This window comes from Chaetodon auriga, chromosome 11, assembly GCF_051107435.1.
Source record: "Chaetodon auriga isolate fChaAug3 chromosome 11, fChaAug3.hap1, whole genome shotgun sequence".
Taxonomy (NCBI): Eukaryota; Metazoa; Chordata; class Actinopteri; order Chaetodontiformes; family Chaetodontidae; genus Chaetodon; species Chaetodon auriga.
In genome coordinates this window covers 1957190-1981723 of record NC_135084.1, presented here as the reverse complement: position 1 = coordinate 1981723, position 24534 = coordinate 1957190, and the positions used below count along the sequence as shown (strand labels likewise).

At 40.4% G+C, this 24534-nt stretch overlaps 1 protein-coding gene across 3 annotated transcripts in view; it reads left to right on the top strand.

The window, feature by feature from the left end:
* Positions 1-23326, top strand: part of LOC143328632 (ras and Rab interactor 2-like) — a 64157-nt gene extending 40831 nt beyond the window's left edge. For all 3 annotated transcript variants that reach the window (XM_076743891.1, XM_076743889.1, XM_076743890.1), the window contains 7 exons: positions 538-610; positions 1901-1992; positions 7947-9596; positions 19002-19310; positions 19433-19564; positions 19724-19887; positions 20585-23326. In XM_076743891.1, the coding sequence (XP_076600006.1) occupies positions 538-610; positions 1901-1992; positions 7947-9596; positions 19002-19310; positions 19433-19564; positions 19724-19887; positions 20585-21061 (2897 nt within the window). In that variant the 3' untranslated portion in view covers positions 21062-23326. The remainder of the gene's footprint in view (positions 1-537; positions 611-1900; positions 1993-7946; positions 9597-19001; positions 19311-19432; positions 19565-19723; positions 19888-20584) is intronic.
* Positions 23327-24534: the final 1208 nt, after the last annotated feature.

Here is a 24534-nt window from a genome sequence, read left to right as displayed (position 1 = left end):
TCACTGCTTTGTCTAATGTGAAGCTTCATATTATATGTAATGTACAAGCCAAGGCTAAACATAATGAAAATGAATATATAATTTCACCACTGTTTGTCACTTTGTCCTGATCAGCACCTATTGGGGCTCCATTTTTAAGTCTTGGCACTGAACATGGAAATTTAACCATAAGTGAACACATCAGACCCCCCCCCCCCCCCCAAAAAAAAAAAAAAAAAAAAAAGGTGAAAGAAAGCTGATGTGTTTCCTTCAATATAATTGACTCCAAAATGCGCTGGATGTGTATCAGTAAGACACAGTGTTGTGCAAGTGAATTTCAAAATGTGATATAATACTAGTTACTGTCATCTAAAGGTGTTACTGAGGGTTACTTTACAATATTACTGGCTGCATAATAATAATATTATAATAATAATTTCTTCAGCTGCCCTATCAAATACAGACCAAAAAGCAAAAAGAACTCCTCTTTGTAATTGCTTTTGCTGACAGTCGCCTGTAGTTTGCTTGTCTTGATCGTGTTCTTCTTTACTCCTACAGCTTTCTCATTGGAGGGATCAGGCCTGAGCTTTGCAGACCTTTTCTGTCTGGTGGCTTTTTGCTGCATCAGCAGGTGAGTTCATCGTTCAGATTTACTGATGATTACAGTAAGACATGCACACCACACTGATGTGATCCTTGTTTCGGCTAAATGTTTAATACACCTACATGTTACACCAACCAAGGTCCAATTATCTATTATATCTTTGTATTACATGGGACATATTCAATCTTCAAGTGTGAGAGAGTTGAAGGAGGGCAGCGCAGAGGCAGAGATGTAAGCCATGAGCCACAATTAGTGTAAAGATTAGTTCTCCATATAGAAATGTGCATTTTACAATATAACTTGCATAGATTTGTTTTTTGTTCGAAAATAGTTCAAGTTCGCAAAACTACAAATCATAACAAAAATATTCACATAAAATATTCCACCTTTAACCTTTATCTGAGCAAGAAAGGACATATCCATTTTTACATGGATGCATAGTTTGAACAGAAATGCATGACTAGTGTACAACTTTTCCATTGCACACAACACCAAGGGTGCTAGAACTGGAGTCAGCTTTGTCTTGTCTTTGTCCTGTCTACTCACTGTTGTTTGATTTAAACAGGACAGAGTGAAACTTTTTTTGGTTTTGAAAGCAAGATTTGGATGTTTGGATTTCAGCATTGTAATTGGAGGCACTAAGGTCCCTCCAGTACAGTCATTTTGTCACTGACCAGCAGTGGCAGATCATTGAAATGTGTTACTTACTGATATATGCAGCAAAATGAAGGTGAGTTCAGTGTTCTGAGATATTTATAGTTAACCTCAGTTCTAAATGATGGCACTAATTATTCTTGGTATTTATTTTCATGCTGTAGTGAGATCAGTTAGCAGATTCTCTGCTAAGGACCTTTGTCTTTAAAGCTGCCCTATTCTAGTGCATAAACAAAAAATATGTTTACATTGTGTTAATCACTAAAAAAATTGTGTATATCCTTAAGGTCTAAAAAATGTGTTGAACTATTTCCTCATATTCAGAATACTTGCATTGTTTCCTCGATACCTTAACTGCCTTTTCACATGTATATCTACACAGTTTTTAGGTCACGGTATAATTTTCAGCTCAACTGAAGCTTTTGGAAACTGTGTAAATGCTTTGAAAAGTCTTGTAAAATATCCACAGGGAGGAGAGTAGCAGGCATATATTACCCTCCATTTCTGCCAGCACACACACCCAGGCTAAGCCACGCTCCTCTTTTCCAATGACTCACTCACTTTTAGGAATAGGCTTTCAGTCCCACCCTCTTTCACTCATTTTCCTTTTCTGTGTTAACCAAGTCTTTCTCCATTTCACTTGACTTTTTCTCTTTTTCTTAGGGATGTGTTGCCCTTCACTCTGAGGCTTCCAGAAGCCATTGCTTCAGCCACAACAACTGTTGATCTTGAGGAGGTTGCTCAACTTGGAGCAGGTTTGTTTTCTCATTTCTCATTTCTCATTAAGTATGTATTTAGGGGGCTAGCATGCACTTGGGGGAATCTGTGGTTGGCTGAAGGTGACATATGAAGATGAGACTTCTTGACTGATTATAAATAAAAACTTTTATCTAGAAAGAAATTCCACAATGTTGGCTGATAACATTCACAAATGTTGCTGTTTATACAAATACAAATTAACAGTCTAGTATGAAAGCATAGTATGTGTAATGTTGGCTAATGAGTGGGCGTGTAAATGTACAAGTATTAAGTAGTGAAAATCTAGTGTAGTAGGTCAAGAAGACATGGCAAAATCACTGGAAAGGAGTTCTTGTAATCGGTTGAAAGTAGGTTAAGAATATAGTAGGTTATGTGTGCAGAGGTGTAGTCCCACTGTGTCGTGCCATGACTTGTGTTTCATATAAATAAGATAAGATAAGAAAATAAAGACTTTAATGATCACACACTGGGGAAATTAAGTTGTTACAACTAGCAAGTATCACAAAAAGTAAAAACTGTGGCACAGAAGGATCAACATGAAAAGCATACAGGATATAGAATAAAAAAAATCAAATATGTACTGTATATGTACATTATGTACAGATTATAAAAATACTACTGCCCATAAAATACTTTTGCAAATATTCTTATGAGAAAACTACCCATGTCATATGTTGTATTGCACTTGAGAAAAACTGCTGACATAGAATTTCACGTGTCTATGTGTTGCACAATATACACAGATTATAAAAATACTGTTGCCAATATGGATAAGAAATAGTGTTATTGCACATCTTGCAATCTTCCTTATTGCGTTAATAGCGACACTGCTTGTGTCAGTTTGATGCATTTATTGATATTATTGCATCCACACTGTGCATTTCCCTCAATGTCTTGCAGTTTCAGAAGTGTTTTCCTCCATTCCACTTCTGTTGTGTGTAAAAATTTAGTTGTTTTTCCTGAGTCAAGACACTCATTAAACTCATCACAACCACATTCCCCCCTGCTCAAAGGATTAAATGGCATGCCAGAGCTAAGTGACTCAGCCCCAGGGACAAAAGCCTCTTCCTGGCACAGAGCTGTGCTGTGCAGCTGAGCATAGACTCAAGTGAGAGCTCAGTGCCTCTGGAACTTTTTCTTCCCTCCCAGCTGTGGAATGCCTTAGCTTTGTCACAGTCTTTACCCCAAACATTGGAAAATTTCGTTATTTTAATCTGACACATATTTCTAAAAAGGGGTGAGGAAATTTTTACTATAATGAAGACCATGGTTGTTATGATCATTTCATTTATGCATGTTTCTCCTTGAAAGAGCAGACATTATTTTGACTTATACATGCTTCGTCTAACTCATACTACATTCTTTTTGACTTACCTGATGCAAAAAAAAAAAAAAAGTTATTTAAAAATGTGTAGATTTGTTGAATTTATCCTCTACACCACTTCCCCTTTTCATAACCCACTCAGAGTGACCTTTCTGTCCATTCAGGCTATGATGCTGTAACTCAGCTCTGCGCTGTCGTTTGCACTCTGGGCAGACTCTGTCAGATATCCAGTGTCCCTCAGCCTGACAGACTCTTAAAGAGTTCTGAGTGCACCCTCCCTTTAATGTGGTCTCAAATGATCTACAGACAATTTCTCTTTTTTCCCCTCTCTTGTATTCCTCACTGTGTCTCTCATTTATAAAAGGGTTCCTGTCTAGTGAGGTTAAACAATGGTGGCTTTTGTGTGTATGAAGGTAATTGAGAGACAGTGAATAGATCATCTAAAAACCAGTTCTGACGTACATACGAACGTTTATGGTTGGGAATGATGAGAAAAGAGTTCTGTTTACTCTTACGTCTTCACAGTGTCATATTACCTGTTCAATGGCTCTCCACCTGTAATCACAGTTTAGTGTAAGAGACAGTTTGTTATCTTTTGTGAGCCCTTTTGAGTGCCATTCTCTTCATGATAAATTTATCAAGTATGAAACAGGACAGTTTAACCCACCGAGTGCCCTGGGGCAAAAATGAGCTGCTGGCCACTATGGTGGCTCCCCATGCATGTTCCCCCAACCCATTTCTCCTACTTTCCCAGGAACTTTACCACTACTCCAGTGTCAAAGTACTAGCCAGCCCCAGGTACATGATATATAGTATGTGAGTTTGTCATTATTCAATTTAACCCAAATTAAATTGAAATATTAGGTTTTAACAGTTGATTTTGAGCCACTGGGCCCTTACCTTTTCAATTCTTGATTGTGCTTTGCTTGTGTATTTTTCAAGGGATGCACCAATCCAGTTGTTGGGATTGGTACTGGGTCTGATACTGACCTTACTGAGAGGATCAGGTATCAGCCAGATGTGGCTGATCCACATTAAACACAATTTCCTTGTGTTTTTTGTTATAAAATTCTGTTATCAGTTATTTTCATTCAGTTATCTTCAGCTGCCAGCTCATTTTTTTATCACCCTGGTCCATGTTACTAAACATAGAAGTTAGTCTATTGAGTTCTACACAGTGTGGTGCACAGATTTTAAATTTGGGAAAAAGACAGCACTGGTAGCACGGGTGTCTGATTGAGAATTGCTACTGGCACAACCTTTGAGTTGAGGTACGGATATGGTATTGGGAGAGAAAAGGTTTAGATTGGTCAGTCAGTACATATTTGTGACCTACTAACTACAAACTGTTAGCCACACAGAAGATCTGAGTCCTTTGGGGCCCCTCTTGGGCCCTGAATTAAAATTATTTGTCAAACTACTGTTTCCAAGGTCAAGATTGAACTATTGTCAACATCTCATATATTTTGTATTTGTATTTTGTGTATCACCAAATCAAATTCTTGTGTAGTGTGTACATTATACATTTAGGGATTAAAGTGATTCTGATAAAATATATTAAATAGATTGTGCATTCATTCCCCAGTCACTTGAGGTCAGTTAGAATATTTATGGCATTGTTTCTGTGAAATTGGTAACGTTCGTCATCCAAACTGCATGCAAGCCATCTCAAATTTAGGAACTTGTCAGTGCTTTTGTATCAATGTTTGATACATTGATGTTTGAAGTTGGCTAGTAGACTAAAAGGTTTGAGAAACAGATTTGACAAGTTCTGGCTCTAATCTCAATGTTTTAGAATGATGAGATCTACTTGACTTTACCCTGTTGCAGGTTTGCATTATATCCTGGAAATCATATACCCCTTTTGTCCCAAAATCTACAATAAGACAATTTCTACAGACATTTACAAAGATAATCCATTTTAACAACAGTATTGTGGGTATCACACCAAAAGTGACTCGTTACAGTGATTCACCGATATATTATCTTTTCCTGGTAACAAAGTAATGCAGTGTGTTTCTAACAAGATTCCAGTATTATTACAGTTAACATAGCACATAATATGCAGCTTAGGTGTGAACCTGCACAGAGCCAGTGCAGACAGAGCTGCGTAGATAAAAATTTGATTTTATTGTTTACCCTTGACTTCCTCAGTTCTTCTAACTATGCTGAACCACATTCCTCTCTACTCTCAGCCCCAGGTGTACTGTGTGTGTGTGTGTGTGTGTGTGTGTGTGTGTGTGTGTGTGTGTGTGTGTGTATGTTTGTGTGTATGTTTGTGTGTATGTTTGTGTGTGTGTTTGTGTGTGTGTCTAAATACTACATAGCAGCATTTTGCTGTGCTTTGCCTATGCTTGTGTGAATATGTCTATGTATAACTGAGTACTCAAAATAATACCACTGATTTAGACATGTCAAGATAAACAAATTGTAAAATATCCTGAACAAACAGAATTATCAGTTGTATCTAATGATATAATATTTATAACACTAATAATAAATACAATCAATGCATGTAACAGAGAAGAAAGAAGAAAATATCAATAGAAGATAGAGTAAAAAAGAGTAGAGTAAGTGCAACAAAGGAAAAAATTTTGTCTCGGTGTGTTAGAGAGAGAATAGCGAAGAGAGAGACAGACCACGCAACTTCAATTGAAAGACAGGGAGGCGGGAATACTATGCCAACAGCCCTCCCACACACACATTAACAGGAGTGAGTCATAACACAGATTGAGCGTGAGTGAGCCAGAGAAACCAGTCAAGTTTCAGCTTGTGCAGGCAGCAGTGTGTCCTCACCATCAGGACTATAACAGTTGTTGGTCAAAGTGTGGGATCAGCAGCTCGTCTGTGTGTCATTGAGCTTTGGGATCACAGTGAGTATTGTTCTCCTCTCTTTCCTGCTCTCTAGTTGTGTGAAGGAACTGCTCTGTGTTTGGTATTCCTTGTGTGGTATTGTTCCCACTGCTTTCTGTCTTGTTTTGCTCTGTCTGGTACGGCTTGGACTCTAAAGGTTGTATTCCAGTAGTTTAGTGCTATTTTCCTTTTTGTTGTCTCTCTCACTGGAAAAAAGCTCCCCAACAGGCTGAGCCTCTCAGACTGCAAAAGTGAATAACGGTGATTTTGCACTAAGTGGGATTTATTGTTTATTTTGAGGTTGGTTTAAATTGCAGGATTTATATCTAGTCATCAGGAGTCGATGATGGAAAAAGTTAAGTTGGCAGAAGTTAATCATTTTTCAATACATTTCTTTTGCTGCAACTCCACAAGACTGGCAGATAAACAGCTGACAGCTTTATTGTTGTAGGTTTGTAATGTAGGTACGCAGAACATTGTTTAATACCAGAGGTTTGGGGGATACAGAGAGGAATTCTTGCTGTTCGAGTTAAGTATTGCGGTCAGCAAGTAATCTGATATACACAAAGATATACGTCAGTATTGGTTCAGCTCAATTTCAGCACTGTATAGGGGGCAGGCGAAATTATTCTGATGGTGTTTGTTGTTTCTTTTCCCCAATCTGAATCTGCAGTCAGGGGCTATGGGGAGAAGGATTTGTACCTCATGTCTGTTTTAGACTGCTGCCAGTAATTGAAATATGTAGGTGATGCCCTCACAAATGAGTTAGCATGTTTGGTAGAGCTATTTTCAGATAGATCTTTGTCAAGAATGATAGTGCTATTTTTGAATGCTTACTTCCTCTTGTTTGGTGCTGGTGTAATGTGCTTGGAAACTTGAATGGTTGCAAACAATGGATTTATCATACCAGTGATACTGCATATCAAACCAAAATAAGATGTGTAACAAAATGAAAGTGCTATATAGTGCAGTTTATGATGAATATGTAATAAATGTACAATTAGACCTCTAATTGTTGACCCTCAGTAGTAATAGTGAAAATGAGTGGGTTCATGATTGGCTGAAAATAACTGAATTTGATATCAATTAAAGGGGACCTCCAATTCCAAAAATCAATTTTACACTTCAAAGTTTGTTTCAAGGTGTTTAAGAGTTCTACTGCAAATGTGAAAAAAGTAGTATGAAGAATTTTGTCGCACCAAGGGGAGCTTGAGTCACTTGAATCAGTGTTGGTTGGCTGATGGCTACAAGTTTTGAAAATGAAGAAGAAATAAGTGAGCTTACCAAATCTCTGTAGCCCACACCTTATCTCTGCTTGAGGCTAGAGGCTTCATTTTTCATAAGCTGCTACTAGCACACCAGAATGTCACACTGAACTGTCGGCGGTTACATTGTGGGTACAGTTTTGACAAGGAGGACAAATGCATGGAATAACAAAAGTGATGTCTCTGATTCTCTTGCATCCATTTCTGTCCTTTTTTAAAAACTGTCCATTGTGAATCAAACAGTGCTATAAGAGTGCAATGCTAAATCAGTGGAGTACTCTTTTAATTCTTTTGTCTGAAAGCTACTGAAAAGGCATCTCCCTAATCTGCGGTTGAGGTTTGGCCAAGGTAATGTTGCCTTCAGTCCACGTACTATTATGTTTTGTGGCTCATGGCATTGCTAACTCCAGGAGTGAGACAGGGCCCAGACAAATTTAATTTTGTCACGTATATGTTGTATCATTCCCTGCCCACTTAAAGGTAGAATATTTCTCACTGTCTCACACAGGCTTCTGGGACACTCAGTTGTGCCACAGGAGGAAGGGTTCAGTCTCCTTGCCAGGAATAACTACTCCTGGCAGACCACCTTCCCCTGCCCAGGGACCAGTGTCCTTGGCAACCACCCCAGGGGTCCCTCTGCTTCAAACTCGCACCCCAGCAGAGCTTGAGTGTTGCCAGTCCAACGGAGCTCTTTGCTTCATCAACCCCCTCTTCATAAAAGTTCACCAGACACCAGACAGACAACCAGACAGCGATGGCCACACTTCAAATCCCTCTTGCACTGCAAAGCAAGGCCTGAGGGAGGAACCTATTAGCAAAAGCATAGTAACCATCTACAAGGACGCTGAACATTCTTATAGAGATAGTCAACAGGTCTGTAGCTCAGATCACAGTGACAGCAACCAGTCAAGTCAAAGCAACCTGCAGAACCTTGGCAGCAACACAGAGCTCGAGTACGATAACACTGACACCAGCAGCAGCTGTCAGAAGCTGAGTGCTGCAGACAGTGTGTCACGGCCCCCACCTCCTCGTCCACCCCCACCTCGCTGTGTACCACAACGCTTAGCACCTCCTCTCCGACAGAGCAGTATGCCAGAGAAGATCTCTTGGATCAATGTCTCCAAGGAGAAGGTGGATGAGAGAGAAAGGGGCAGCAGCCTACTTTCTCGTCTGGGCTCCTCATTAAGCATCAGTCCCTCATCCTCCCCTCCAAAGCGACTCAGCTCCCCCATATCCATCCCCCGGCCCTCCCTGCCCATCTCTCTATCATCTCTCTCCTCTTCCCCACATCGGCCCAAGGCCTCACCCTCATCTAGCCAGGAGGATGCCCAGTGCCACTTGGCACTAGAGGACCGGACTATTGAAAAGGCCCTCATTAGGGCCAGATTGTCCAGGTTTAATGCTATCAGAAGCCCAACCCAGGACTCCAGCAGTCCCCCAGACTCTTCACTGATGACGACAAGCAAGCTGCCAGAGGTGACAGGAGGAGAAGAAGCAGTCAAGGAAAGCACTGGTGGCAGCCAGCGGCTAAGTGACATGAGCGTTTCCACAGATTCCTCGGACTCTTTGGATTTCTCTCAGTCCTCAACCTTCTTCCTTCCTCTTCTGCATGACCCCAACCTCCCCACTGTGGCTGACTTCAACACCCACCTCCCCCTCTCTCTCCCACCATCCCACCTGCCTTACTGTGGCATGGAGGAGGACGAAGATGATGAAGATGATGAGGATGAAGAGGAGCCAGACCATGGCGTCAGTCTTGAGAGTGACCAGGACCAAGACCAGGACTTGACCATGGTGCCACCAGGCCACCGTACAAAGCGTCGCCCCAGTGCCAGTGCTTTGGTCTTACAGAAGGCCCTGCGAGGGCATCTGCGCAAGATGAGTGGTGTTTTCAACTCGCTGCTGACACCTGAGAAGAGGGCGATCCGCAGGGTGGTGGAGTTGTCCAGGGACAGAGGTTCGTATTTCGGTTGCCTGGTACAGGACTACCTCAGCTACATGGGAGAGGGTGCAGGCACCCAGGCTTGGCAGGGCTGTGCTTCCGGACTGGAGCTTCTGCAGACTCTCCGGCAGTTTATTACTCAGATGAAAAGCTACCTGCGACAGAGCTCCGAGCTGGAGCCTCCAATCGAAAGCCTCATTCCTGAAGACCAGATTGGTGAGTACCAAAAGAAATCTTTCACTCACTTAGTTCTGTTTTGGCACACCTGTTATTTCACTAGAGTTACTAGCAATTGCTTGTGTGCTGCAAATATAACTGTTACCTCTCCCTTGAAACATTGTCAGCTTAATGCTTTAATTTTAGTAATCGTGGATCTTTGCTGTGTGCTTAAAAGTTTGGTCAACGATTAGATTACTGCCAACATGCTGGGACTGCTCGATAGCAACATCTCTACCTTTTAAGCATTATGACCTCCTTGTCAACTCAACAGGGAGGGTGGTTGGAGCAATTTTGTGTGTGTTTGCAAATAATTTAGTGATTATTTTTAGGAAGTGTGAGGAAAAATCTTTTTTTTTTTTTTACAAAAACACTGTGTCACAGAAAGCACGTGTAATGCAGAAACAGCAGTTTCACTTCGATATTTTTTCCATGAGGACACTGAAAAGCACATCCTCACATGTTTGCAGCTGGATGTGTGCATGTGTGTTAATGTGTATGTATGCATTCCCGGTGAAGCCATGACCATCAGGTTAATTTAAGTGAGTTGCACGTTGTCGTGTATGTTGGTAATTCAGTTTCCTTTGGAAAAACAAACCTTTTTGAAACCAAGTACAAATATCCTGTAATTCCATGCTAATATTTGCATTTCCCTTTTATTGCCTTTTATTTTATTCATCCTTTGCATCTTATAATACCATGACAGTAACATGAAAGGGGGAATCCAAATACAGCCACATAGATACATAGTAAGAGTACACACACACACACACACACACACACACACACACACACACACACACACCTGCCGGAAGAGCAGTCTGAATCATTTAGGCCAAGATTCAGTGGCTGCATTAGACTTTGGACAGAGTAACATGTAAACAGAGAGCACAAAGAGGGTTTTATGTCTGGAGGAAGGGGCTGGTTGAAGCAACCTGTTTCTACTGGCTCCATTCAAATAGTTCAGCACAGGGATATAATTATGAAGTCATGAATTGGGTGAAAAACTGTTCTGCTTGATCAGTAGTAATCACATAACATGAACACTTACCTTGAATGCTCACATTCACTTTTTCCTCTTTAGACAGTTTTGAAATGTTAGAATGGTATTTTTAAATGAGGTTTTTACTAAACTTATCATAAAATGGTATGGTGGCAATGTCAGCATCTGTTATGTGATCTTAAAAGCACAACATTTTTATTAAAGGGGCACTTCACCAATTTTACACATGAAGTTCAGTTTACTCATAAGGAGAAACACTACTGAGCCTCCAAAAAACACTTATATAATGTCTTCTGTGACTCTCAAGGGAGCTTTCCAATGTCTAGAAAAAATAATCCCGATGTCATAGTGATGTCATCAACATTATTGTACCCTGTGCTAAAAATTCCTCATGGAAAGGCTGCCTTAAAAAGTTGAGATGTGGTTTTAAAGATGATGCTGTTTACCCGGCATAAAAGACTGTCCACGCCACATATTTGGGAGCTTGACCCATGTTAGGAACCAAAAGTGAAGACATATCAGTGTCTGATGCCTCGATTTTGTCCATTTTTGTAATCTGTGTCTTGTAAATCCAAGAACTTTCTGTAATTGACACTGAATCACCTGAACCAAACAGCAAATGTTCCATCACAGCATTTGCTAGCTGATGTAACATGTTCAGTTCTGAACATCCGCTGTGAGAAGGAGAGAAGGAGGAAGCTTGCGGAGACCACTGTCTACACGTAAGACAGTCAACGATGACGAGACCTGTTTTGTGACAATAGTAATATCGTATGTGGCCTTGGAGGGGCCCCTTTAGGTCCATGGAACTGTGATCACCTGCTGGAGCTGTTTCGGCCCTGCTTCGAGAAACACACCTTTATCTGCTACTAAACCATTCAAAATTATATTTATCTCCTCTTTAACTAAAGACTAGGCAAATTTGTAGGCTAAGGCTGAGGAGTATTGTAATGTGCAGCAGTTGCCTTCCTACAACTATCAAACTGTTCCAAAGTAGAATTTTTCACGAAACATTCCAAACTAAACAGAGCCATATTCCGAACAAGCCCCCAGTTAACGTATTTAACATCATGTTTGCATTAAATTTAGAAAAAAAAAAAATTTGAAAAAGAGAGATTTGTGTATCCAGGTGTTATCTCTCCACTGTTGGCTATCTAATAAGGCACAAAGCTGACATCTAGTAATAGTACAATATCTGAATGGAAAAAAGACAAAAATTCAAAATGCAGCTCTATTTTTTCATATTTGTAAAAGTATATCGCTTGGTGTGGTTACCGTTTTTCTTATCTTGCCTGTTTTCTGAATGGCCTATTTTTCACAAGTATGGCACACTGGGAACTGTTGTGACTTTAGTTCCTGGAATAGATACAGAGTATTTTGTGGTGTTAGCTTCAAAGAGTGTTTTCTGTTCAACTACAAAAAAAAACAAACAAACAAACAAGAAGACCTCAAATCCCAGCCGGCCCAGGTGCATTTGGTGATTGTCTACCAAGTCGCGCAATCTGTGTCTTACTCCAATTCTTTTAAACCAACTCTCCAATCAGTGAGAGGGTCTGAGGCAAGTGCCCTCCACGTTCTGTCTCACTTTGCCTTTCTCTGACATGTTATTTGCATGTTTTTGTTTTTTGTTTTTTTTCTTGCTGTTTGTGTTTCTTTCTCCTCTTCTCTCATAGAAACAAACAAAAAAAAACCCAAAAAAACAACAACAACAACTAATGTGCAGAAATAAAGGGAAACACATAACATTAGGACATCCATGTTAAGGAAAAGAAAGAAATACTCAGTTTAAAATGAGATAATCACTGAGTTTCAAATAGAGATGCTGTTGTTGTTTTTGTTGTTCCATCTAGAACTCAGGATGATCATGCAGAGTGAAGGGAGTGGTGGTGGTGTTTTTTTTTTTTTGGGGGGGGGGGGTCAGAAAAGAGTTCCATGTATTCCATATGTTCTATATATATTCTATATTAGAAACACCTCTCAATATAATGTGGTCCAGTTCAACATCAATACAAATTACAACTTCATTAATAACATATGGTTAAATTAGAATACCTCTCTGACATTGTCAACCCAAACTGACCATTATTGTGTTTGTAAAGGCAGAATTTATGGCAGAGCTGTTGTATTGGATAACACTAGAGTGTACAAGTCTACCTAATGAAGTGGCCAGTAAGTGCACAACATGATATCTTTGGGTGAATTTGACCTTTGTGGGAAATGATACAAATCAATGATTTATGGCAATATTGGATTTGTATAAAGTTATTGCATCAGTGTGGTGAAGTATCTTAAGGTTCACTTGATTAAATCATAATTAACAGGCTGCTGGCTGTAGCCTTGTATTTACTGTATAGACATGAGCCTGGTATTGATCTTCTCATTAAACTCTCAACAAGAAAGTGAACAAACTAATTTCCTAAACTATACCTTTAACAAATAAAGACGATAAGCAGTTGCTCAGTTGATAAAGCAATATCACACGAGAGGGAGTGCGGTTGTGCTGATATTCAGCACAACCGCACTCCCTCTCGTGTGACATTGCTTTTATACAAAAGTTCTACAAGCACATTTTATTAATTAACAGTAATAAGTGACAAGAGATTATGATTTGTTTGTTTATTTAATCATTTATTTGGCTCCGCCAACACAAATAGTTCCGCAACTGGAAGGGAGACAAGGCTGTTGCCAGGCAACATATAAACATTTCCTACACGCAAGCTTGCTACTCTGTGTCTGCATATTACCACTACTTGGTATCATTTACATTTATCTGAATGTTTCCATTTATTGTGCAACCACTGAAATAAGAGTCTGTTGACAGATGCTTTGGTGGCATGATGTGTGTTTCTGATGAGTTAACAGCCTGATCAGACAGCACGTTGCTGTGGTTGGTGTAAGACGTGTGTGTCCCTGCCTCCTTGCACATCCTGGGTAACATCTGTGACAGCTGGTTTACTCCCAGGGGAGCGGCGGCAGAAGCTGTCTGTCGCCACTCGTTACCCTCCTCGGCTGCAGATACAGGGCCTTTGCATCAGGCGGAATTTTCTTTAGGTATTTTTCGAGCAACGCTACCGGGTTAGCGCCCTTCCGTTTTTCTTCCGTCTCTCCAGTGGGTCTTCATGATTTTTTGTTTCTTCATTGAACATCATGGTGAAATATTTTGCTCCATTGTCGTCACATTTAAGGATGAATGAGTCAGGTTTGAGATCCCGATTCCCCTCTTTGTCCCTGCGTCTAAAGTCCAACTGAATCTCATCTCAGAGCTTGTTCAGCAAGCCTTTTGGATTGTCTGGACTCAGTGCTGCAGAATATTTTAAGATGCGCCGGTCTTCAGGTGAGATCGGGGGGTGGTGTGTTGTTTTGTCCTTCCCTGCCCTTCTTATCTCTTTGACGACTCCTTTGAAAACATTGTCAGCTGGTATAAACTCTGGGTCCTCCATTAAGTTCCATGAATGGCTAACCAGAGGTTCGTTCATATAACGATTTAATCCAGCTCTAAGTCCAAGGTAGCTGCTGATGCTGTAGAGCTCCCCTTTAGTTGTCCGGATCGATCCATAAAACTGCCTCAACACTGTGTTCAGCTCGGTCTTCTTAACTAACTGAAAGTTGACCTGGATATTTTTTTAGATTCAGCCAAGTCTGAAGGCAGTTCAGAGCCCAGATTGTCTGCCTTACAGTGTTAGCTTCATTTTTGCTCTTCTCTAATTTGTCGAGGTTGGCTGATGTCATATCAGCACACCTGGTTTTCGCTGATGTATCCCGCCCTCTTTCCTTCCCTTCATCCTACTCTGAGTCTGATGACCATTCCACAGCAGCAGAGTGATAATGTCAGTAAAAAGTCCCAGTGCTGTTCTCTATATATCAGCACTCATGGAATGTCTCTTGTCCAATCAAATTACTTGGTCGGAACTAACTGTTGTATAATGTTCTATAACATTCACATGATATATTGATATTGTGATATTAAATGACATATACCCTGATCAAGGATTTTCTTCCTGAGCTACTCCAATCCATTTAGTAGATGTTGATAGAATAAACCTCTTAACTGTGGTTCCTCTGCCTGGTTTGCTCGTTTGTGTGACCCAGCAACAAGTAGAAAGGCTGTTTTTCAGGTGTATATCATCAAAGCAGGAAGTAAGTTATCTATGTATCAGGAGTGCTTCTTGATTCAGTGACAGCACAGATGACCACACACCTCGTCCTGATTCTACCAGGCAATTTTTACTACAAGGAGACACAGTCTCATTGTCTTTGTGTCTTTGCCATTCTCTGTTTTTTTGCACGTATATGGGTTTGATGTGTCTTTACAAAAATACAAAGGTCAAGGCAGCACAGTTCTTGGCCAAACTGTAAACTGCCACAGCAGTAATGGCAAAGAGGGACAAAATGAAAAGAGTAAGGTATGTTATGATTGCCACTTAAATGTTGAAATTCACTTCTACAACTGTCAAGGACAAGATATTTGGATTAAGACTAGAAGTGGTGAGAGAGGATGTTTATAACAAGCAGGAAGAGGCCGTTTTTTGTGGCAAGAGGTCTGCGTGTGTGTCTGTGTCTGATTGCCTGTTTTGGCTTTTCTTGGCTGATAAGTTGCCCTTAAGCAGACTGACTCCTCAGTGTTTTCGACCATCTTTCTGTGATACAACACGAAAATAAATGGTTGCATTTATCTGAGGGTCAAACTGTGACCTTGGTCCATGAATTCACTTCAAAGCCAGGACTTGACAAAGAATCGAGAGGGGTCAGTATTTATTCTTGGCCATTCCTCTAGAGTGGAAAACTTATGACCACAGAGAAACTCTTGCACTCTGACAACTCAAGATACACAACTTTAGTTTGAGAAGCCTAATTTGTATGTCTGTAAATCTAGACCTATCTTGCATAGTATTTTATTGAGTACAAGGTAATGACTGAGTTCAAGCAAAGCCTTTAAGTCTTAAAACGGAGCTGAAGGGTATATGGATCCAGTCCCTTTGCAAGAGTAGGTAGATAGGTCAATTGATGATTGAGTTCAGGATGCCAGTCCCAACCTACTGACCACGCCCTGCAGGGACACAGACACAGCCTAGACAGACAGGGGAGAGACAACCAGGAGACACCAGGAAGGGGAAACACCACACATAGGGGATAAAGGAGGGGAGTCTGCAGATCTCCACATTTGGACTTTGTGTTACAGATATATTTAAAGCTGCAGTAGGTAAGATTGAGAAGAGAGCAGACTTAGCCTGAAAATTTGAACCAACACAAGTTCCACGTCATTCCCCCTCCCTCTCCGCTGCACTCATGCCCTGCCTCCAAGCCCCTCCTCCCTGCGGCGTCTGCGTGGCTGCCGTGACAACCAGTAACGTTAGCCTTAGCATCAGAAACAAGCTAACTCTGCCCAGCCTCTACATCATAGTCGCTAACATACCGTACACACTGCGGAGTGTTACTGTAAAAATCACCATATCAGCTTTCTGGTTATTTGTTGTCTTAGCCGTATATGCTGTTGTTGGTTGTATGGGCAGTTTGTCCTTTGCAGGTGGTTGTTGCTCCGCCATAGTTTTCACTCGCCGTCTGACGCCGCTCACAGAGTTGTTTGACTGAGCGGCAGCCAGCAGCATGAGCGGAGGGAGGGGGCTGTTCACAGCGTGTGAGTAATGATTGACAGATGTCAGACACTCCCTCAGATGCTCCTCTGGCTCTGATTGGTTGTTTTGTGTCGGGTGCGGTGGATTTTTGCAAATCGCAGTAGGAGCAGTACGTGGGACCAATGGAGCTGTTTCTTTTTTTTCACAGATTACATGTTTCATGTACTGCTGTCTGGGCATAGGGACATTTTTAGCAAATGTGACAAAAAATTACTTCTATACAAGTTACCTACTGCAGCTTTAATTATTTTCTTAATTTTTAAAAAATAAAATCATTAATCAAGAAATAATTGGCAGCTCTCGTACTGTCTAACAAAATGGTGACAGGAGAGATTTGTGAAAAAGCTTCATGCCATTGAAACATTAAAACTCAGTTAAATCTGTCAGTATGTCGGTGGTCTCACATGTTTTGAAATCAGTAAAGATTTAAAAATCCTCTAATGTGCATCAGGCATAAGACCAGCAAGGAAGGTGGAATTCAGCAACTCATAATGAGTGCAGCTGTGGCTCTGGAGGTAGAGCGGTCATCCACTATCAGAAGGTCAGTGGTTCAACCCCTGGCCCCTGCAGTACATGTTGAGGTATCCTTGAGCAAGCTGCTGAATCCCCAAATTGTTCCCAATGCTGTGCCATTGGTGTGTGAGCGTGCATGTCAGTGGTTATTGCTTGTAATGATTCGTCTTTTATTGTGCTTTGTGTGGTTGGTAAGACTAGAAACGCACTATTTAAATGCAATCCATTTACCATTTACTGTCAAGAATGACTGAGACTGATTGAGTGAATGGCAGATTCTGCAAAGTAACATCTGTGTCTGCAAATGTGCTCAGCTGAAAAAACTGATGACTTCACTCTTTTCTGGAGAAACGTCAGCAACACACAGACACACATACACACACACACGCACACTCTCACACACATACACACACACTCGCAGACAGCACTCACACATGGGCCTTATTCAGCAGTGCTGTGGTTTGACCTCCCTCCCTGCATCCATCCTGTCTGCATTATAACATGGTTGGTGTTATTCAGACTGCATGAGCTGAGCTTGTAAAAGCTGATGTTGACACTGTCACTGGGTGGATACACACCCTGCTCTTCTCTCTGGATTTCTCTGCTCCAGCGGCAACAACACACTCAAGTGTCTTGGATGTTGATGAATAGAGATGGTAATCAATGAATGCTTGGGTTTCATGGCTGACAGTGCAAGAAAAATAAGTCGTGATCTGACCTTGACAGTCTCCAGGAAGCTTGTAGGTCCTGGCTAATTTAGTTTTGGTTCACATTGTCCACAAAAAAACTAATAAAAATGTTAACCTATATATGGTGTTTGGTCTGAAATTAAATGGCCTCAGAATAGACAGTCATTAAGCAGATAGACAAGCATGCTACTGAATACTGACACATCAACAAACAACTTAAGGCTACAGTGCTGTTAAGTGAGGGTTGTATTTAGTCATCTGCAGATATAAAAACAAATGCAGTAGGGGCAGATCACTTCCTTCATGAATGAAAATATCTGGTCATGGACGTAACTTGATTGTCAGCAGTGTTTCTGGGGCTCTTCAGTACACATCCAGTAGGCAAAAGTTCAGCATCTGTGGTTTTTAGCTGCTGTGATTTCCAGCTGGATCTGCAGCTCTGCAGAGGCGGTGAGCCACAGTGTTGTTTTCGGCTTTATTTAGAGGTCCTGAATGTGTATTCAGCCTCTCTACCAGAGTTCTGCCTCTTCATGTCCATCACATGTATCTTTAAGAAAGTAAGAGAACATTGGTCTATGCTTCATAAATACCTCTTATGTTATTAAGTTCAGCAACAGCTCACTGTGTTCCTTTTTACTTCACATTGTCAAATGGTTAAAAAGCCAAAGCTCACATGGAGCCAAGAGCATACATCAGCATGTAGATGAGAGGGTATCTGAAGTACAACAATTAAAAATAAAAGTGTTTTGGATTATTAATGCATGAATAAACAGTATTGAGAGAGTTGTTGTGAATTCATCTACTTTCTGTAGCACCTTTGAATGTTGTCTTAAAGCCTGTGAAAACTTGGTGGTTTTTATACAACAACAGCACAGTCAAAGTTAAAGTTCACAAAAACAATAAACAAAAACATCCAAAGTTATAACTTACTGAGAGTGCAACACTCAAGTTTCAGGACTGTGTGGCCTGGCACCATGAGCAAACGTCCACTACTGTCTCCACATTTTGATTTAAGTAGTGCTAAATGCAGATTTGTTTGTATGTTCAAAACTTCTTGGTAAATATGAAATATGCTCTCTGGGTCTTTAATCTGTATGCTCTGCTGCTTTTCTAGCCCCAGTTTTTGCCTCTCGTGTATTTCCATTACATTTAAGTCACAGAGCTAAGGAACTGTTTTTCTGAAAGGCAAATAACTGCCATAATTTGAAAAACCCGAAAAGTTGTTTAACATCACTCCCTGGTTTTCTGAAGAATCCTTAGTGATTCAAACATCTGGATAAATAAATCTGCCCTCCACTGTTATTCAAAACCCTTTTTATTGCACAATGAACAGAATCGTTATTTCACAGAGCCAGATGCTCAGCTCTGTGACTCAAATGTAATCCATGAGTGGCACAAACTGGGGGCACTGCTGTCCTACAACTCTTTTACCAAGATGAAAAAAATAGTTGAGTTTGAATTGGCTTTGGCCTCAATAAAATCTTAGTAATAGTAACAGTAGTGTTACATTTGACAAACTTTAAACAAATCCATATGAAGCAGCTCATCTGATTCCTCCTCTCCCCAGATCGAGTCTTGGAGAAGTCCATGCACAAGTGTATGCTGAAGCCCCTCAAACCAGTGGTGAGCATGGCCCTACAGGAGTTCCAGGTGCGCAGTGGTGAGTGGCAGGAGCTGAAGGAAAACCTGTCACTGGCCAAGGCCCGGCAGCCACGGGAAATGGGTGTGGCCGACACACTGGCCCCAGACCTCATGGCCATAGAGAAGATCAAGCACAAATTTCACACCATGAGTAAACTGTACTCCCCTGAGAAGAAGGTTGCCATGCTGCTGAGAGTCTGCAAACTCATTTACACCATCATGGAGGACAATTCAGGTACATTTTGTACCAATTTCCAGCAATATAGTAACAACAATATTCCTCAAATCAGTTCTGTAAAAATTCTGAAATTCTGAAATTGAAACTGGATTTCACACCCTGGTCTTTCTGCCTCTCAGGTCGTCTGTATGGTGCTGATGACTTCCTGCCTATGCTGACCTACGTGTTGGCCCAGTGCAACATGCCCCAGCTGGACAATGAGATACTGTACATGATGGAGCTCCTGGACCCCTCACTGCTCCATGGAGAAGGTCTGTTTGTTTAAACTGGAGAGCGTCCACCATAAACACCCCACACCCTGATCAAGATGCAAAATTCTTTGAGAACAATACAACTTAAGCCAAAAATATTTGCTTTTTAACTTCTATGTACATGTATTTAACCCCCTGCCTCTGTGTGTTCATGTCCAGGTGGCTACTACCTGACCAGTGCCTATGGAGCTATGTCCTTGATCAGAAACTTCCAGGAGGAGCAGGCAGCCAGAGTGCTGAGCTCTGAAACCAGGGACACACTCCACCAGTGGCACCGCCGACGCACTACCCAGCACTCTGCCCCGTCCATTGATGACTTCCAGGTAAAAATACTGCAGACTTTGCCATACATTGTCATCTTTCACATCAGTAATGTTTTCGGTGCTCATTTTGGGTTAGGATGAGATTACAATATGATCCCCCTGAGGTTGCTCCTGTTGGTTCTACCAGAAAGGAGACCTTACTGTCTACTTCAGCTGTAGATTGAAAACTAAAAACCTTTGTTTCTTACCGGCTTCAAAGATTGTTGTATGGTGTGCTCTGATACAATGTATGATTTAACAAAAATTGCAAGTTCAGCTTCAGGCTAAGTGTCCCAGACCAGAAACCACCCAGAAATGTGAAGTGTGTGTGTGACAAAGCTAGAATGTTTGCCAAAGGGCCTGTATACACTGAGGACATGATGAGTAAACAAAATGAACATGTGAGATACCCACCTGCAAGTATTTCACATCAATATTCATCATTCATTTGAAATGTGATGTGATGTCCTTTACACACAACGTGATTGGTTCATGCCTTACTCGTGGGGCGAATGCTCAGAAAAGTCATGTTCTAATTTTTTTTTTTTTTATTACGTTACTTTTTCGCCATGTAATATTCATGGTCTGTGTGAATACTGTGACAAAAACAACAGTCTGAAAAAAATGTATTGATGTGTGAATTAATTGCATTAAAAAAAACAAACAAAAAAAACATGTATAAAGGCCTAAATTCTCTTTTTTTCTGACTCTCCCTCAGAACTACCTACGGGTGGCACTGCAGGAGCTGGACAGTGGCTGTACAGCCAAGACTCTGCAGGTTCAACCTTACACCACTGTGGAGGAGGTGTGCCAGCTGTGTGCCCAAAAGTTTAAAGTGCTAGACCCTGAAAACTACAGCCTGTTCCTGGTAATGGAGGGCAGCAGCCAGCAGCTGGCACTGGACACCCACCCTCAGAAGATCAAGGCCGAGCTCCACAGCCGTGCACAAGCTACTCCCTTTCACTTTGTCTTTCGCCGTGTAGCCAACAGCAACACCTCATCATCAGCTTCCCTCAATCCTACACACAACCTGAATGACCTCACTGTGACCTCTGACCTCCAGGCCAACCTGAATGACCTCAGCATGGACCTTTCAGCCCCCTCCCCGCAACCCACTCTTAGCTTAGGCCTCAGCCCTGCTCTGAGCCTAAGTCTGCCGCCGAGCCACCTCAATGACAACTCCGTATCAATATGACTGTAGCAGGGGGATGACTGAAAGTTTGACTAAGGTCATCGTCTCCCATCTGTGACAGTACCTCGCCCATTATCTCTACCAAACATGCTTCCATGAGACTTGTAAGAGTAAGTATGTTGACAGGGTTCAACTGGGTAAAACGTTGTCATGCCACACTCACACACAAAGCCTGACTTCTCCTTTTGGATGACACGTCTGTCTCATAGAACATCCGCTCGCTGGAAAGTTCCGTCTGACAGACACGGGTGAAAGAGGAAAAGAAGAAAGCAGGAAAGGAAGTGAGAAAGACGGGGGTGGGGTTTACTTCCTTGGCTCTGGATTTGGCATCACAGCAATGCTTTGCTGAACTCAGCTCTAAAGTGTAAACACACATATATAATGTATATTTAAAAAACCCCTAAACAACTACAAAGCGCTGTGGTAAGGTCAAAAGAAAGGACACATTTTTTGATGTTTTTGCCTTTTCTGTAATCCAGTTACAGTATCTCAAATCTATGCTGTGGCGACTGGCTCGTGTTTCACTGATATACCAGCATTATCAATTGATGTCAAAAAATGAACCTTTGCTTTAATACATTGAATGGCTGTTGAGTTCTATTGGAAACAGAATATGAATGGTCTATGTGGGGCAGTGTACCTTACAGCAAGTGTTTTGCAACTATGTAGTTCTTCCTCTTTTCCACATTAAAAGAGAAAGAGCATTACATATAAAACCACAATAAACGTGCAGGCATGAAAAGAGTACTCCACTGTTTAAAAACAGTTCAGAAATTGATGTCACAGAATCAGAGATGTCATCTTGTTTAATCCACATAATCTTCTTCCTTGTCAAAACCTGGTACAGACAGTTCCGGCAATTCCGAGATTGAGGTGTGTAATGCTAGTAGTGGCTAATGTAGCCTGGATCCTCAAGCAGAGACGAGAAGTGAATGACAGAGGACTGATAAGCCCACCTCTTTCTAACTCCACACACCCAGATTTTTCTGCTCAGCCCCAACCAACATCCTACTCCAATGACATCACTTGAGGACATTTGTCAGCCTACATACAACTCCTTCTGGAGACACAAAGGGAGTCGTACTTTCCAAGACCTAAATACAAACTTTTCCATTCCCCTTTCACAAATAAACTATAGTTTCAAAAGTGTGGTGCAAGGGAAGAAAAGATTTTGGCTTTTTTTTTTGAATATTTGTTGGAATGTCAATGCCTCCTTTTCTGTGCTGACTTGAAATTGGAAAATAATCAAAGGACAGTGTGTTTCTGTCCCTATTCATGAACTATTGTCTTTACATTATCTTTGTTAAATCTATGCTGTCACTTCTGGACTTGGCCAATGATTGATAAGCCACAGCCAATGGTGTTTCCCCTCTGCTTTCAGCATGTAGCATTTCATGTGCATAAAGTCATATAATTACAGGTATAGCCCAACATTATCAGTGGAGGGTACAATATATAAAATGGAATTTTCATATGAGAATCTCAAGGAGTTACATTTTAACCTTCTAGTTTGTGTTTAAGTGTAATGTTACATATTTGCAGGTCTGCTAGTCTTTAACAAGTGAAACATTTATGTATTTACTGATTATCATGGTGATGTGAAAGATGCTATAATACTTAATAGATCTGTATTGCTTGTTAAAGGGCATTTTGTAGATACACGGAAAGACAAAGATATGTGATGATACAGTAGACAGGTGAGGTTACTGAGATGGGCACACTGCAGTGCAGTCTGCATCAGTACTGAGTTTGGTACTGTCATTCAAAAAAAAAAAATAAATACTAGATCTTTATTTGTGTGTTTTTTAGGTTTCAGTAGGTGAAAAAACATATTGACATGCTGTTTATTTACAGTGTACTGAACTGTAACACTCCATTCATTCCCATTTACACTGTAATGAGATGTTAGAGGTGAGGTCAGGAGAGAGGGAACTGGAAAGTGATGTAGCTGAAGGAAACCTGAGAGCTTTTGGAGGCACCTGAGTAGCCTTCATGTCAGGTGTTATCTGTATGTAAACTGTACATAGCTAACCATGTATATCTTTAAGAGCCAAGTGTTCAAATTATGAATTGATGAGAAATGTTGTGTAATTGGTAATCTAACTTTCTTTGATAAAGCAAAGTGAGTATTTATGTGTCTCTGTGCAGGGATTTTTCACAGATGTTTTTTTTTTTTTTTTTTTTTTTTAATATCTGTAGTATTCTTTATGGTGTCAAAAAATCTTTGTCATTGAATGATATCATAAATATTCTTTTGCACTTAATAAATGTCGGAAATGAAATTACATGTGTGGCTTAATGTTTGTATTTATGTTGTTTATAATACTTAAATTATTATTTGTTCTTATCAAACCCAGTTGTACCAGTAGTTCACCAGTAGAGGGTGGTCACACCTCACATTTTCACACAGTACCAACGGTCTGGTGTAACAATTCTTGTTTCATTTGTCATCCCAGGTGTAAATTAAGATTAAACCTGTCCAGAACAACATAATGCAAGTTGGATTTATAATACAGCTCCCAGCATGGGATCAGTAAAGTCTGAGTGTCTCACCAGCAAAAAGACATACAAGCTTTTATTACAACTAGATTACAAAATGCATTGGGAGCATTTGTTATACATGTACAATACTAAGCACTATATAACAAAAGGTACTACATTTTTCACATGCACAACACGGTGCACTGAAACTCATGTCACAAATAAATGACCATTTTATTTACTGGTTTACATGATAGTGACCTTACATGTGAATAAACTGTAAGCACCAGAGTTAGCCAGAAGGCTAATCCTGGACAGTTACTAAAAAGTCATACAGAAAAAGAATATAAGAATCAGGAGGAGGATAAAGTTTCATCCCAAGTGAAAAAAAGAATACATTAAAATATACAGAATTAGTTTACTGACCATACTAAACTGTACTTGCATCCAGACTATTAAATAGTTTACTTGAAGTGTGCTATTTAAGTTGTACAAAAACTGTAAGCTGCATTAAGCAAGCCTGACTGTGCAAAAATGGGACTATTTTAAGTATACTTAATATACTGCATATTGTAGTATATTAAGTATGCTATTGCTATTCTGTAATCTAAAGTACAACATATACGAAAATACATTTATAATGAGTATGTAAGTTGTACTTTAAATGTCCATAAACTCCAGCATTAATAGATTATAAGCACATCAACATTAGGATACCAGTGTATTTTTATATAATTCTTTAACGTTTTCAATGCATTTTAAGGGAAAACTCCTAAAATTGTATTATAAGTGAAGATTTAAAGTGTACTACAGTTTGCTTGTATTGCACTTATTTTGTACATGAAATATACTATTAATGGATTACAAGTACATCTACATTAGTATATTAATATATTCCTTGAGCATTTCCAGCACATTTGAAGTCTAACCTAATAATCCTACACTTAGGCTACTTGTGTATTTTTACATACTTCTTGAGTATTTTCAATACACTG